Below are 16,214 nucleotides of genomic sequence, written 5' to 3' on the forward strand. Positions count from 1 at the left end.
TTAGATATCAAATATTGTTAATAATTTTTAAGGCTTAATTTGAAAACACAAAAAAATTTGCTTGCAAAACCCAGTGATAACTCTTAAAGCTATGACATTAATTCACATAATGAAATTATACTTTTCTAAAAAGAAAACTTTCTATTACTTTTTCCATATCCTGAGATGCATAATTTAGTTGTAAAATGTAGATCTGGAGCCAAAGCAAACTATAAAATATCTGCAGCAAAGTTAAGCATTTGAAATAGGAAAGAGTGATTGTTTTTAATTGCACAGGGGTCTTACCACATTAAAATGCAAAGTGGTTCACTGTGAAATAGTATTTCATCAGTTATAAAATGTTAACGCAGTTGAACAAAAAAGTATAAAAACTGAGCAATACTCAGTAGAGTAAAACTCATTTGCTCTAACAAAAACTTGAATGATTCATTAAAACGAGGAAAATCTGTATGTCATTTGAACTGATTACTTACTCTACTTTTTCTTATTTTCATCCTTTTTAAAATAGGAGCCAGTAACACAGCAGATACCTTATTCCAAGAAGTGCTGGGTCGCAAGGACAAAGCTGATTCAACGAGAAACGCACTTAATGTTCTTCAACGTTTTAAATTTCTTTTCAACCTTCCCTTGAATATTGAAAGAAATATCCAGAAGGTATAATCCTTTAAAAATACTTTTCTGTTTGCTGAAATGAGTCTGTTACCTTTTTCTTGAAAAATATAAATGTTTGTTCCTTGTTTGTGTTTTTGGTTTTTTTTTTTTTAAGGGCGATTATGATGTGGTTATTAATGACTACGAAAAAGCCAAGTCACTCTTTGGAAAGACAGAGGTTCAAGTATTCAAAAAATGTAAGATATGGGTTCTCTTATTTGCTGCTTTTTTTTTTTTAACTTAAAGGCTAAAAAGCACATAGTAGTCTAAAGAGCTTTATGGATTAAAATCCATATAAAACCCACATAAAAATTATAGATTTATAGGAACCAATTACTCTAAGCAATATTTCTGGAAGGTTTTCTGAGTGAGGTATATACTACAAAATGTGAAATCACAGCCAATTTTATTTATTTATTAAGGCTTGATATTAGTGGACATAAAAAAAGGTTACAGTAATTAAAATGAGACTTTGGGTATCTCTCACTGGCGTATTGTTGGAAAGACTTCAAAGTTGAATTTTCTGTTTTTGTAGAACTGTCGTATACAAAATTTTCAGATGTGTCTTGTTATAAAATGAGTTATATTGATTTCCACATTAATTCCAGAAGTGTCTGATGTCCTAGAAAAATAACATAATTTTCAGTTCATACCACTGCTGAAGGCACACATTGGATTTATTTCCTCTCCCTACTCCTAGATTATGCTGAAGTTGAAACCAGAATTGAAGCTTTAAGAGAACTTCTGTTGGATAAGTTGCTTGAAACTCCGTCAACATTGCATGATCAGAAACGTTATATAAGGTAATCGTTTGATTAGTGTCTTCATCAGACATATGGTGTTAGATGTGTATTTAAATCTGTTTCCTAAATAGGGTAGTGACTATTTTTACTATGGTTTAAATACTGATTTTAAAGCTGTAAGTAGAGTATTTTGAGATTTTATGATTATATAAATAATGGCACTGGATTGGTACTTGATTGTTTATTGAATGATTGAAAAACAGTTCTTGAATGAGAACAATTTAATGAAGGATAATTGAGACTGAATTTAATTTTTAAAAATCTTTAAGGCATGTTTAGATTCTGTTGCTTCCTCTAAACCATCATATTGCAAGCTATGTCTGAAATGATAACTCACAGGTTGCAGATCTCAAAATAGATTCCCTATTAATTTGTCTTACACTTCAGCTTGACTTGGTGTTGAAATGGAATCATCCTGAGTCAGATAATAGGGACATTTTAATCCAGACTGTTGTTTAAATTTGATTTTGGCTCTTTTACTACTCAGTCTAAATAATGTAATTCCTTTGTATTTCATGAACATGAACCAGTTCCCCAGTTTTCATTGAAATTCGTAGATTTTCTGTCATTCACAAAGCTGATGTCGAAGTCTGTTGTAGGCATACTGACATGAGTTGGTTGGACCTTCTTCTACTGGTAGACCTTAACCTGCTTTACAGTCCTTGGAGCCAAACTTTAGAGTGCTCTGGAACATTTGATGGCTTTACTTAGAAAGCTTTAGAGTTTTGGATGTTACTAGGGGTCCTATTGTGGCTTGACATTCTCAGTGCTTCTTTCAGTTATCTTAAAAGATATAAACCAAATGTGCTGAGTGAGAAGCGTTCTTAACATTCTGATACCTGTGTGAGGTCTTCGATGTTTTGTATGCTCACCAGGCCCAGTCGCACAGGACAAAGTGCAGTATTGGTATCTTGGGTCCCTTTACGTTACATTAGTTTGAGTGGACACAATGTACACAATGACCAGTGTACATTTATGTAGAGGGCTGCTCGTTCTTCTGGGTGCTATATAAATATTGCCTATTTATTGGAATTGTGTTTTAAGGTGAATAATTAAGCGTTTTGTGTCTCTGAAGAAGGCATTACTGTTTCCTTTCTAGGTCAGTCTTGAAAATCTTAAAGAGCAGCTTCTTTATCTAAGCCAAGTCTTACGACCTCTTCTAAGGATTCTTTGGAAGAATCAGAGTTGTATACGTGTTTGATTCTGGAGTGGTTTTTTTGTTTGTTTGTTTTGTTTGTTTGGGTTTTTTTGTTTTTGTTTTGTTTTTTTTAGTTTTTCTCTAGCCCCTTACCTTGAAATATTGAATCTACGTTAAAGCAGACTGTGTTAATGTAACTACCAAATGTATTCCACATGTAGAACACAGTATAATGAAGGAGAGCAGGGAGTGGACAAATGTGGAATAATTTAGTTCTAATGAATTAACAGAATCCCAGAATACAAAGCAATTGAATTAGTTTCACTACTCTAGATATGCTAATGTGGTTATACTAGTGTAAATTTTCTGGAGGCAAGGTGTGAAGAAAGCTTTCTTCAGAGCACTTCAGCTCGGGGGAAATTAATAAAATCCTAATTGTAAAATTATTTACATAAAACCTGCTATTTTTATGAGGTTTTTCTTCCTTGATATGTGCGTTTTGTCTGTCTGAATGTCTGAGGCTGAGCAAGACCTGAAATACTGTGGTTTTCCCCCTCAGATATTCAATGTTTATCTTTATAATTAGGTTTAAATTCATATTTTCCTTTCTTTTTATTATGGTATTTACACTGATAATTATTTTATACTGTTCAGAAACAGTTTACCATCTCACTTAACAGCCAAGAAGATGTATTTTTTCCAAGACCAGTGGTAATTTTTTTTTTATTTTGTGTCTAAGCAAAGACTAAAGTCCCCTTTAACACTGACAAAGGACTTGAGCTCATAATTTATAAACGTCACCCTCTCAAAAGAGTTGGTTGTATAATGTTCTTATCCATCCAACCAATCCTACTTTGACAGTTTATTTTTTGTTCAAGTACTGCAGGCAGTTCTCAAAGACAAAATTTTGCAGTGCAGTCCTAATTAACATTAGGTATTATTGTAGTAATACAGCTTTTGTGAAGGAGTTAAACATTCCTTGCACTGCTTAAGATAATAAATTGGTGTACTTCACCTTGAGCATCTTGAATTTTTTAATCTGTCCTGAGTCTCATTAATGCAGAATGTAATGGAGCACATTAAATAGTAGAGCAGCTACTGCTTTTTGAAAATACTCTTTTGAAAGTAGTTGAATGCCATACGATACACTATATTGCTTCTGTGTTCTCTCTGAAATCACAACAGCTGGCTTCTAATACTCCTCTCTCCCTAAAGACAGAGGGTGTTTTTCTTCCGCGTATTAGAAGCCTCAGTCCTTGTCGTTATCTCTCCCCCCGACTCTTCTTGGTTTTTTTACAGACTGTGTGTGCACACCCTAATGCCCAAACCCCCCCCCTCCCCCCAATCCTCCCCTCCCTCCAAATAAAACCAAAAAAAAAAAAACCCAACAAAAAAACCAACCCCCAACCCAGGAGCTTGGTTTACATTTGTTTGTGCATGTGTGTGCTAAAATTAATGAGCTGCCAAAAATTAATGCCTTCTGTACTTACTTGTTAAGGTTACATGATGATACAATCAGGACATATAAAGTGGGAAGAAAAATACCATATTTTATGTGCTTGAGATGTCATCACTGATTCCAAGTGAAACATGAAGTACTGAACTGCAACTTTTGCAGATAAAGAGCTTGGTTTCCCAAGTACTTTACTAGAGGCACAACTGAAAATACATATTAATGTGATATTAAATATATATGTTTTTGTTTATTTCTACAAGTTTTTTTGATGGAATTTTGCTTCTCTAAATGAGAAAGGCAGAATGCAAAGCTTGTGTTTGCATTGGGTATGAGTGTATCTTAACAAATATTCTTGAATTTTTAAAATTATGTTTAAAAAAAAAAAGTATTTCTTAGTACATCTTTGGTCTGTTTTAATGAGGCCTTCAGTGTGTCAAGTCAGAGCTGTGATTTTTGGACTGGGTTTTGCAGATATCTTTCTGATCTTCATGCGCCTGGGGATCCGGCTTGGCAGTGCATTGGTGCTCAACATCAGTGGATTCTGCAGCTCATGCACAACTGTAAGGAGAGCTATGTTAAAGAACAAAAAGGCAAGGATATATTTTTGTTTTTTATATATATATATATATTTGACATTTAGGAATTTGGCATTGCCTTTTATTTGACAAGTTTTAGTGTACAAATGATATTTGGGGTTTTTTTCCCATCAATTTTGATAGCTTTTTACAAAGTTGAATACTGACTTGTATTTTTTTCTTTATTCTATTATAAAAACAAAACAGCAGTTGGAGTTTTCTTTTTGTTTAACTTATAACTTTTAAGCTCTTTACATGGGAAAAGCATTAAATTTCAATCATTTATCTTAAGTTTACTGTCCTCTCAAAATAATTCTCTGAGGTCACATGAAGTTTGGATTGTTGTCTGAATCTGCCAGTTAGATTTCTTTGTCACAAGATATGCCGTTAATGTATGGATGTGCAGGGCATTGGGGCATAGAGGAATAACATGTAGTTTCTTGATATGTAGTGAATGATAATACAGTGTTCTCTTGTTCTTTGTTCGTGTGCAGTTTCAAAATTCAGATTACACTGTTCGGGCACAGACCTGCGAGTTGGACAAATGGTGTATTTAGACAATGTTATATTAAGACCAATATGAATACTTAGTTGTAATCTGTCTTTATCTCTGCCAGTGTTGCTCCTCAAAGAAATGTATAGGTATTGCTTTCAGGTGTGGCAGCAACTTAGCTACCGGTTAACATGATCCATCACATTAGCATGTTTTCAAAAGGGAATAGGTGGGAGGCTATTGGCTTGTCATTTCTAGTAATAAAATCTGAAAACTGGATTTTCAAATTAGAAAATGACAAGTAGTGCCTTGTTTCTCAAGAAGTCTTACTGAGTTTGCTGCTATTTCTGAAATGAGTAGGCATATTGGAATCTGGCCTCTCTTGGCTTATAGGTAATTCCCATGTTTAGTGTTAGTGCATGTGTATCCCGAACCAAATAAGGTGTTCTATTCTGAGAAACCACAAAAATTTTACTGAGTTGGAGCTGCTGCAGAAATGTGCTGTAAAATTACTGCAGGAGGCTTAAACTCTCTTTAGCAGAGGTTACGACATCAGGTATAGAGTTCACATCACATTGCACCACATACGACAGTGATGTCAGTAAGTTTTAGCTTAAAGTGTGCACAGACCATCTTTGTTCCACAACACGGTGTGAAGTGCTGTGGGACCAGCTGGAACACTAGGTTGGTTTCTTGGCCTGTTGGTCAAAATTCAGAACGTTTCCAAAACCTCCCCATCTTCCCTCCTTGTCAAAACCCTGAGACACCACCACCACCACCCCTGCGACATAACAACTGTCAGGAGCAAAACTAACTTATAAAAACGGTCATGGGTAACAATTCTAAGCTTGCTTTTTCTCCTCTCACTTGCAAAATGTTATATAGCTATCTCTCAGCTTCTTAGCAAGAAAAATAGGGGCCTGAAGATAAGAAGTGCTTGAGACTTTTTTGTTTTATTAGTCTGTATGATTTTGATATGCAGGCTCCAGTAAATTAATGGAAAATGTGTCTAAATTCCTAAGCTTCTCTTGAAAATCTCAACCTGTTTGTTGTCTTTCTTGCAACAAATCTGCTTATCTCAGCCTTAATATCAAAGTGACTATTATGTTAGCAGCTTTGTTTGGCTCACAGAAGAGGGAATTTAAATAACTTGAATGCCCAGTAAATGCATGTATGAATAGTTAATATTTAGTGCATGTATGAAACAAATGCTAATATATTATTACTCTTATTAAAGAGCTCATTGAATTTCAATCATTTTCTTCAAGCCTTGTATGTAGTCCTTACTGATGTAGCTTTTGTACCGATTGTAAAATACCCAAGAATTGATCCTAGTTGATGGAATTTTTCACTTAGTATCTAGTAGGACAAAGGAAGGTTGCTAAACGTGATTTTTCCTCTCCATAGATCTTTAATTTTGGCATACACCAGACGGGAGAAGGAAAAAAGAAAACTCAGAAAAATTGGTTTTAACTGCCAAGTAGAACAATGCTGATTGTGATCAGAGACATGGAATGTATTTTAATCTACTTTAATAGATGGATGCTTTTCAAACAGGAAAAGTGTGGGTTTTTACTCATAGATATCAAATCAGTTATACAAGACTTTGAGGAATCTAATCAACTTAAACAAGTTAGAAATGTGGTTTATATGTTCATAAATTCACAGGCTATTTTTAAAAGAAAATAGTAATAAATTTTCAAACATTGAAGTCTTCCACTTAAAACATGCTTCCAAAAAAGATTCTTTTGTATATCAAGCATTTGGAGGAAGAGGTGGGTCATAAGGCTGATACTCTAATGAAAAGGGCATTAAAACTTTTTCTAGGTTTCTCTTTTCAACAGGGATAATAGATATTGCTTCTAGCAGATGGTAGTCTTCATATTGTGTATGCTGGAATAAGCAGACAGCGATTACAGTTCCACCTTGAACATACCAACAATTTCTGGCTATTCTTAGCTTAGTTCTGCCGACTGTGAATCTGTGGGTTCAAACTCACCGAGTCAAAACTTTTCAGCATAGTAAACTTAAACCTCAGTAGCAGATTGTATCTATTTTTGCATTTGTGCAAAATTTTTCAACTTTCAACTTAGTTTGTGTCAAAGCACTTTGCTGCTATTTTATTAGTTTTTCAAAGCAGAGCTGTGCCCTGAGTTGTTGCACGTGAATTTTACTACCTGAAATGGACTTGGAATTAGACGAAAGCCTTTGCTTTTCTTACCTGGAAGTGTCTTTTTTGAAAACTCTATTAGACATTCGGGACAGGATTTTTGTAGCTGTTTATCAAACAGTAAATATTCTCGAAGAATTTATTTGCTGGCCATGATGTATTCAGAAAGGGAAGGTTAACATTGCAATTATTTTCTAAACAAGCTAAAAACCAAACCTAAGTGAATTCTAAGGAGAACTTACTCCAAATTCAGTCACTGGCATGACAATCCAACAGTATACTCTGTGGGACAAAATTGTTCCGGTTGTCTCCACACTACTAGGAGGCTGACCCTTTAGTCATTACAACTTAAATAATTTCATTTTCTTAAATAGAAGTAGCATCTTTTATCTTCTTTAAGAAATTTAGTGACATATCATCTCATCCAGGCCACTAGTAATGACAGTCAGGACAAATCCCCAATATTGACAGGAAGTAAATCTAGTTTTCTACATCCTCTGTAGGTTCTTTATCTTTGTCTTATGATTGCTGTCTTGTTAATAACTGTAATTTCAAGGCTCTCCTAAGCATAGTTGAAGAGTGGAGTGAGCTAATATACATCCTGAGGGGGTTGAAGGTGCTATCAGAAAATTGTGTATTAGAGATGTATTTAAATACATGTTTATTTTGGTTTTATATCTAAGTATATGGTTTTGGTCTAAGTGTGAATCCTTCACTCTCAGTATTACTATCACATGAAAAGTTTAAAAAAAAAAAAGCCTCTGTGGTTGGATATTACTAGAGATTAACTCCATTTTGTAGAAATACTGTGCAGTTGTAAGGGTGTCCTAGAACTGTAAAGTATCATAGCATAGTACAATCTCTGATGCAGCCTGAAAGAAGAAACTGTGGCAAGTTTACAGGGCTGTAATGGTCTTTGAGTTCCCTCCAGGAATTTTTTTAAGGGGTTAGCAGAAGTCCTATGTGTTTCAAATACTGTCTGTTTTCAGTTAATCCACCTTGTGTTAATGTTATTTCCAAAAACTAGAAGGTATATCAAGCTGTGCTGAGCTTTGTCAGATAATTTGGCAGTATGGCTTAAAGGCTGACAACTATCAACAGCAAATTATTCAATTGAATGTTTCCTTTGATTTTAATAGACAATTATTAATTGTAAAAGATGCAGTAATCTGATCGTTAACTAATTAGTTGCATTTATTTCAACAGGTACAAGTAGGATGGGGAATTTTCTCGAGTCCTGTGTATGAAGTGCTTTACAGCAGCATTTTGGAGTGTATTTCCCTTGAGAAATATCTCTATATGTGTATTAATGTATTGTTTCCCCTCAGTCTAAACAACCCTGTTGTTTTGCTGATTAGTCTTGAATTATGTAGATTAATGTTTCATTACAGGCTCAGATATGGCTGTTGTTACTCACCCATCATTGCCTTTAGCCTATCTATTTCTTGCTCTGTATGGCCATAGCAGACGTTCCTCATTTGTGAGGTAAAAAAAATGCTGGCAGATGGTGTTCATATGATGAGAAACTGTTGGAATCCAAGCCCACATGTTTTAAGGAGTGAGTGAATATGCATATATGACAGCAAATCAAAATTTCTCCTGCTCTGAAGTACTCTGAAGTATGAGCAGCCAGGACAAAGAGACAAAACAGCATAGCCAAAGTCATAGTGGAAGCATGAGGCAGTACAGGGATGCCCGATCATCATAAAGCTCCCGTGCTCATGCCCTTACATTAAGCCATTCTCCTGCTTCTCTGATGGTCAGATTCTTCCATTAAAGGTGCAGCTGTAGATACAGAACCCATGTGCAACTGGTTGGAGCTCTAGCTCTGCTGACGTAGTAATGCTTGTAAATATATGGATTTATTAACTTTTTATGTTTTCTATTTAATTTTTATCTGCCTCGCTAATGGAATAGGCAGTTGTGCTCTTTTATTGTTTTTGAAACCTTTTTTTTATGGTTATGAAGTTATTTCCTGAAGCATTGATGGATTCCTTTTATAAATCTGATTGCATCCCACTATTGCTGCCCACTGGAAGGACCTGAAGTAGGTAAAGCCAGTTTGCTGCTGTTACTTAGTGTGTAGATACGTTAGAGAGAGGGAGATGCATGAGACTGAATAGACAGGAAAAAGAGCATTTTTGAAGGCTATGTAAGAACATTATGCTCACTGAAAACAGTATTTCTTAAATCTCTAGCAAGATATAGTTGAATGATAAACTGAATTATGCTGGTATTTTATGCCTTGTATTGGCTAAAGTCTGAATTGCTGCTTCTGAGCTTTGAATTTTCCAGGTTTGAAAGTCCCCAGACTTCTACAAATCGTACCTGGATAGTGAATGGTTTCCTTCAATTAAGATTTTATATATTTGTAATTTTTAACTTTACTTGGTAATTCCCCTATTATTAGGGCATAATTGTAGTTTTTCACTATGGTTTATGCTTCCCAGACTTGTTGGACTACAGGAAACATGGGGGATATCATGACGTAAAATGACATGAAAATAAATGTAAATAAATGAGGTTTAGTTTAAAATTTGCCTGGGGCACTGGGCAGATAGCCAAAATGAGTTAAGCAATGGGATTCTTAACATGAGTGTCAGGGAAAGAAGCTATGGAGGTTAAGACTGTTTTCTATGTGGCCAATGGTTATTTGCTTAGACTTTAATAGTGGCTTAGTAGGTTTCACGATCCTTTGAGCTAAAATGGATAGGGACTCTAATCCAGTTATCGTCAAACTGACTGAAAAAGTCTTCATTTCTTAACACGTCTTTCTGAGAGATTATGTAACATTATTGCAAATAAGCTATCTGTTAATACCCGTTAGAAACTAAAACTGTAAATGGAAACACTAACACAGTTGTAGCGTGATCCTTCTGCTGCACTTTGGGTTGCAAAGTATATGATATACAACCTATTATAGTTCCCAACATGAAGGCAGTTCTTGAAACTGGAGTATACTAGTTCAGTCATTGTGATTTCTGTTGTAGTTCTTATTGCTGGAAAAAAATACAATTTTTGTAGCACTCGGAATATGATGCACAGCTCTCCAGATATTGTAAAAAACTATGCAGGGTTTTTCTGTGCCAGAGTAACAGCAGCTGTACATACTATGAAGGAGAGAGATGGATGCTTCAACCATGTTGCTCTTTCTTCTGTGCCACACGGAGATTGTATTCACCTTGCAATGAATGATCCATCTTTGTTAGATCAGACAGGCCGGCAAGGCTTGTGTCAAAAGGGCCTTTTCAATTTGTTATCCTAGCAGCTGGTTCTCTTCCATTGCCTTTGCTTACTGTACATCTGGAAGAAGACTTCTTGCAGCTGGGAGCCATTTCATGTCTAAACCACATCCCCTGTCCATAGCAGAAATACCCTTTTGACAGCAGATGTCAAGCAAACCCTTAATGGGTTATTAATTAAAAAAAAAAAAAAAAAAAAGAATAAAAGTTAACCAGTACAACATTTGACACTGGATTTGTTTTCCTCTTTTACCACCTGTATCTGTAACTTTGCTGTTACTTAGAATTTTTGGTAGAATCTGACCTGTTCAGAAGTGCAGGGGGCATTCTTATTTTATATAATACTTTAAATATCATTTAAAGTATTATATAGACGGTAAATATAGTAATTAAAAGGCAGCACAGGTAGTTTAAAATCAAAATTGAAAAGATTAGTACTAGTGAAGATAAAGTGAAACTCTTCTGTGGCCAGAATTTTACCTTGTGTCTGCTCTAGTCTTTTAGTCCTTATTCAGGCAATTAAGTAAAAGTGGGTTGTTTTCAAAGTTGCTGAAGATCTTAATGTCCACTGGAGCTAGTGCTAGTAAAATGACGTCATTTTTGTTTATGTGCTGAACTTGAAGCGTTTGGCTCTTGCTTTAGTATTTTTTTGGCCTGCAGGACTGACAATAAGGCTTACCCTTAGGCTGTGAAATACTTAGAACACCACTAGAAATAATAGGCCCAATTACCCTTTTTGCGGTAAACTGAAAAATAGTTTCATTATAAATATATTTAGTATAATGAAGATTAGCCTTAAGATTTAAAAAAGCATTCATTTTTAAATGTGTTCCAAAAACATTTTTTTCCATAAAGTGTAGCAATTTTAATCTTCTGCACTCATCTCTTTGCTAGAAATACAACCCATTTTCTTCTTGTCAGATTCCTAATAAATGTAAGATTAGAAAGAAAAGGTACTCAAGAAAAAGAATAAAATGCAGTCATTCATCTGTTGAGCAGGTTAATTTTTCAGTAATTTCTCCTGCTCGCATAACTTCTTGCCTAGACAAATTGAAATTCTCAATGCGGTGTCCTTGAAAGGAATCTTATCCTGGTTATGTCGGTGCGGGCTCCAGGCACTGTGTGTTTGGTCAACAAGCAACAGTGGGTGGTCAGGCTGTAGCACAGGACAAGGGCCTGCTGTGCACAGGAAAAAATGTTCAAAGGTGTTTAAGGGTGGTAAGGAAGTCTGCCGCCCTTCAGAGAGTCCGGAGGCTATAGATCAGCCTTCCCTCGCTATTGTAGCCTGTGAGAAAATTCACTGTAAGATACATAACGGATGAAAGAATACAGTAACTGTATTCACCTGGTTGCACATCTGCAGGGTCTTTTTTTTTTTTATTTAATCTTGCTCATATACATGCTGTATATATACACGTAGTCTGTGTAATGACTGATGTTTGACCTGCCATGGAAAATCGCACTAAAAAACTACTCAGCCTGAGGTTGGTCACTTGTTAACAATTTTCTTTGTCACTGCAAAAAGTACTGGCACTGTATTATCCCCTGATCAACCAGTAACTTTTGTAAAAAGCTTTAACTGAATGTCACACAAGTGATGCACCGGGCTGGCACAATTGCAGAGTGGCTGAGGCTGGGTTACAGAAGGGAGGCAAGAGATGTGTGACTCCCATGAGAAACCTCTGTCTGTCAGACTGCCAGGGGAAAAAACAAGCAGAGTTGTGGAGCGATGGTTACTGCAGAACAATTTTTACACTCAATTTGATAATAGTTTTGAAATAAGAAAGTAAAGCTGCTTTTAAAGATTTAAATCATTGACTGGTTTGCAGGTCATGGAAAAATCTATTTTAGGCAAACTTTGTTAGTCGTCTTTTTCACTGAGGCCGCAACATGCTGCGTGCAGGTAACATCTCAAAAAATGGGGTCAAGGTATGTACGTAAGCCATAGGTACTGTAGGCACATAAGTACCCTGTGGCCATTCCAGTACTGATAAACCTGGAGAAAACCTGCAGTTAGGGGTCAGCACAGGTGACTTTTGATGTACAGAAAGTGAAAGCACAAATTAAATGACCTCAAAAAGCATTGCGTGCTTTTTTTTTTTCAGATCCTTATTTTGGTGAGATCTTACTGCACTAGAACAGAAGAGGTCTGAACAAAACCTTTGAACTATTTATATTTCACACAAGATCTGAATGTTCTTATTTCTTTCTACATACCTTTGACATATCTGTGCACAAAAAGTAAAATCGTTGTTTAAAAAAAATGTAAAGCAGTGTTAAGATCCTTAAAACTTCTTATTTGATCTTCTCATGATTTTACAGTTGTAAATGTAATAAGGCTTTCATTATACTTCTGGTTTGTCATGACTGTTTGGTAGAAGAAGAGAATGCAGTACATTTATTTTTCCTGTGTTTCCTTGGTTAAATATACACTTGGCACTGGAGTCACTGACAGATATGCTCCATGTAGATGCTGTATTTTGGAAAAAAATACATCTGTAACTTCAAAGATGCAGTATATTTAAAAAGAAAAAAGATCTGCCAGGAATGTGTTGTTCATGGTGTTTATACAACATCTTAAAACCTGTTAGCACTGTAAAAAGTTAATTTCTTCAAACTTTGAATTGTTGCTGTCCTATATTCAGGATCTAGGAATGTAGAAATAATACACAAATTGAGAAATGAATAGGCAGTAAATTATTATTTGGGTAGTTTATTTGGGTTTATAAATATTATTATCTACAGTCCATACTAATATTAATTCATTGTATTACATTATGTGGCTAAATTTAAGCTGCTGGCTCCAGAGAGAGAACGAGTTGAGATAGGAGAAAAATTGTTTTTAAGTTAACTCTCACTTTTTACAAGATCTATGCATTGGTGTGCAGTCTTCAAGCGCTATCTTCTGGTCGGGTGAAAGCAAGATCAGCTTTGCTAATGTAGTCCAGATGTTTATTAGTCCTGAGGGTATATGTGCTGTTGTAGTTCCCTGCTGCTGTGTTATACTTGCTTGTAATGCTAGACAACCAATTAAGAAATTAGTTCATGTTAAACTTTCTTTTCCTGGTACGGCTGCAAACTGATGATGTGGTTTTTCTGGTGGAACAAGAGAGTATTCTTTACATGTTTTCTGTTACTGGTGAATATATAAACCATTTGAGCGGCGTGGGGTTAGTGTATCAGCAGCAATACAGAATTTTCAGATTTTCAGCTACCTCAGGCAAATGGTTTTAATTGAACTAATTCATATTAAGATATTTCGGTAAGTGTGTCTGTTTTTCTTAATTCTGAGGTTTAATTGGCACTGTCATTTTTAGAAACCATCTGTTTACAAGAAATTCCTTGTATCAACAAGGTGTTTGAAGGGTGAGAACCTAAATTCTATGTGAGGACATCAAAGAGAAAAGTTTTGGTGTATCGTGGCTTTTTCTAATTGTAGTTTTTGTAAAGATAGCATTGCTGCATTTTTGGGTTTTTTGTTTTGGTTTTGGTTTTTTTTTTTTTAGTACATGTTTTAATTAGCAATGCCTCTGACAATTCTGATTTGTCCTTGGCGTACATTTGGTTTTTTTCACCCAAATAAAATGCAGATATGTAGAATCTCAGAGGCAAATTCTTGTGGAAGCCCAAGAACTATGTGAGGCACTTAAAATTTCTTGGGGTCTTCTATGCAATTTTCTTTTTATTGTGGATAGAATCTCTCTAAGATATCGAACGCGTGGTTTTTTTAATCTGGAGAGGAAAAAATTTTTGTTTGCTTTTCCTTCATTCTGCGGGCTTGCTGCAATGTTTTTGCAGAAGTTAATGTTGTAAATTTGTAATAATCAAGATATGTTTTAGAAGTCATAGGTGTTTAAATTGTGGATGGAGAAGATGTGTGACCTTACGCAGATCTCTGTCACAGGGGCAGTTGCATAGTATGAGTCCATAATTAACTATTTGCACTTGCAGCATACATACCTACTTTAAAAGCTTCTGATAGCTTTAGGTTTTTTCCTTATTATTCTGTATTTTTAGTTCATTCACAAAGAAAAGCCTTTCCCCAAATTCTTGTTCAAACTCATGAACTTCTCCATGGTGACAGTGGATAATATACTTAAATCACTGTAGCAGAGTCCATATTGCTGAAAATTCATCAATTTTAAAGGTGTCATAAAGATTAATTGTTTTTAATAAGTGGTGTAGGATTTAAATAGTCAACAGAATCGTAGTACAGGCTAAAGATAGCACAGATGGGTTCATCAAGTCAGTTAATGCAGTGCGTCTCTCACGATTGTGAACTACATGGCAAATGGATCTATTTACTTAGGTGTTTTATAATGTGAACACTGATAAGATGAATGGAAGAACTGACAGTTAGCTCTACAATGACAGTGCCATGGTGAGGCCACAATGACAGGCCACAGGAAATCTTTTTAAAAGCCGTTAAAGAATGATGGGAGGAAGAACTTCTTTCAAAAGGAACTAAAACCCAATACTGTCACCTATTGGAAGTTTGTGTTAAGTTTCACAATACTTAATCTTGCTCTTTAAGCCCCAGCTGTTGAAGTAAAGTGACTAGGTATATCTTTACTGCCATACTGGTCTGAGAGCAGCATAAATTCAGAATAAATATTCTTCAAATCCTTTTTACTTTGTGTTACTCTTGAGTCTGAGTATTGCAGTGTTGCAGCTGGTGCTCTTTCTGTGTGACCTTGCTGTTCTTTTGAGTGAATGTAGGTATCCATGGAAAAGATCAAGCGATATAAACTCAAAGACTGAGGTTCTCACTATAAAATTCAGCATGAATTACCAGGAGAGGTTTCATCTCGATATAAGAATAGAAATTTTTTTACTGTGAGAACAATCAGTCTCTGGAACAACCTCCCCAGCGATGTGGTAGAGTCCCCATTGGTGGAGGTTTTCAAGACTCAACTGGACAGGGTGCTGGATAATCTCACCTAGGCTCCCTTTCCCATGAAAGGTTGGACCAGATGATCTTTTGAGGTCCCTTCCAACCTGGGCTGTTCTATAATTCTATGAATTGTGATTAATTTAAGTTTAGCTGTTACAGCTCAGTTGGCCAATGCTGAAATAATTTTTGATGGTTACTTACAGAAATGTATCTTTATGGTGAAATGCATAAAGCAGCAATTTAGACTTTAAGAGAAATATTGGCAGTGTTACAGTATGTTAAAAAATCATCATGGTCTGCTCATGATGATGTGGTTGTTTTCCAAAACGTATGTTAGACTCCAAGTATCCACCTCCATCAGATGAGATCATTGTTTAGGACTTGCTAATAGTGACCTACATATGGACAGGCACCCAAATTAAAAAATAATTATTTGATAACAGTAACTGGTTGACTGGGAAATATTTTGTGTGTTTGTGGATATGTATAACTGTGGGGTGTTTTACAGACATGCACAAGCATACAATGCCATTGGTTCATCTGCTTCATGATGGATGGATTCTTTCTACCTGAACTCTGCACGGGTCAAACAGCTAAGAAGTGGTTGAACATTCTGCCCGTAACTACTTCAGCTGGAGGCACAAGAAACTGTTGCTGTTGAAAGAATATTTAGACATACACCAGAAAAAAAGTGTGTGCCATGTCACTAATGGCATAAATACATATTTAGCTATGGCTTCCAAGCAACTAATTGTAGGGCATTAATTAAAGTAAAAACAGAGAAACATACAG

The 16,214-nt window shown here is 35.5% G+C and overlaps 1 protein-coding gene across 5 annotated transcripts in view; it reads left to right on the top strand.

Moving 5' to 3' along the window:
- Window positions 1–16,214, top strand: part of EXOC2 (exocyst complex component 2) — a 131,084-nt gene that overhangs the window by 52,467 nt on the left and 62,403 nt on the right. For all 5 annotated transcript variants that reach the window (XM_075142572.1, XM_075142571.1, XM_075142575.1 and 2 more), the window contains exons 8-11: window positions 509–654; window positions 767–848; window positions 1,352–1,454; window positions 4,520–4,638. In XM_075142572.1, coding sequence (XP_074998673.1) covers window positions 509–654; window positions 767–848; window positions 1,352–1,454; window positions 4,520–4,638 — 450 coding nt within the window. The remainder of the gene's footprint in view (window positions 1–508; window positions 655–766; window positions 849–1,351; window positions 1,455–4,519; window positions 4,639–16,214) is intronic.

The sequence above is a fragment of the Calonectris borealis genome, chromosome 2 (assembly GCF_964195595.1).
Source record: "Calonectris borealis chromosome 2, bCalBor7.hap1.2, whole genome shotgun sequence".
Taxonomy (NCBI): Eukaryota; Metazoa; Chordata; class Aves; order Procellariiformes; family Procellariidae; genus Calonectris; species Calonectris borealis.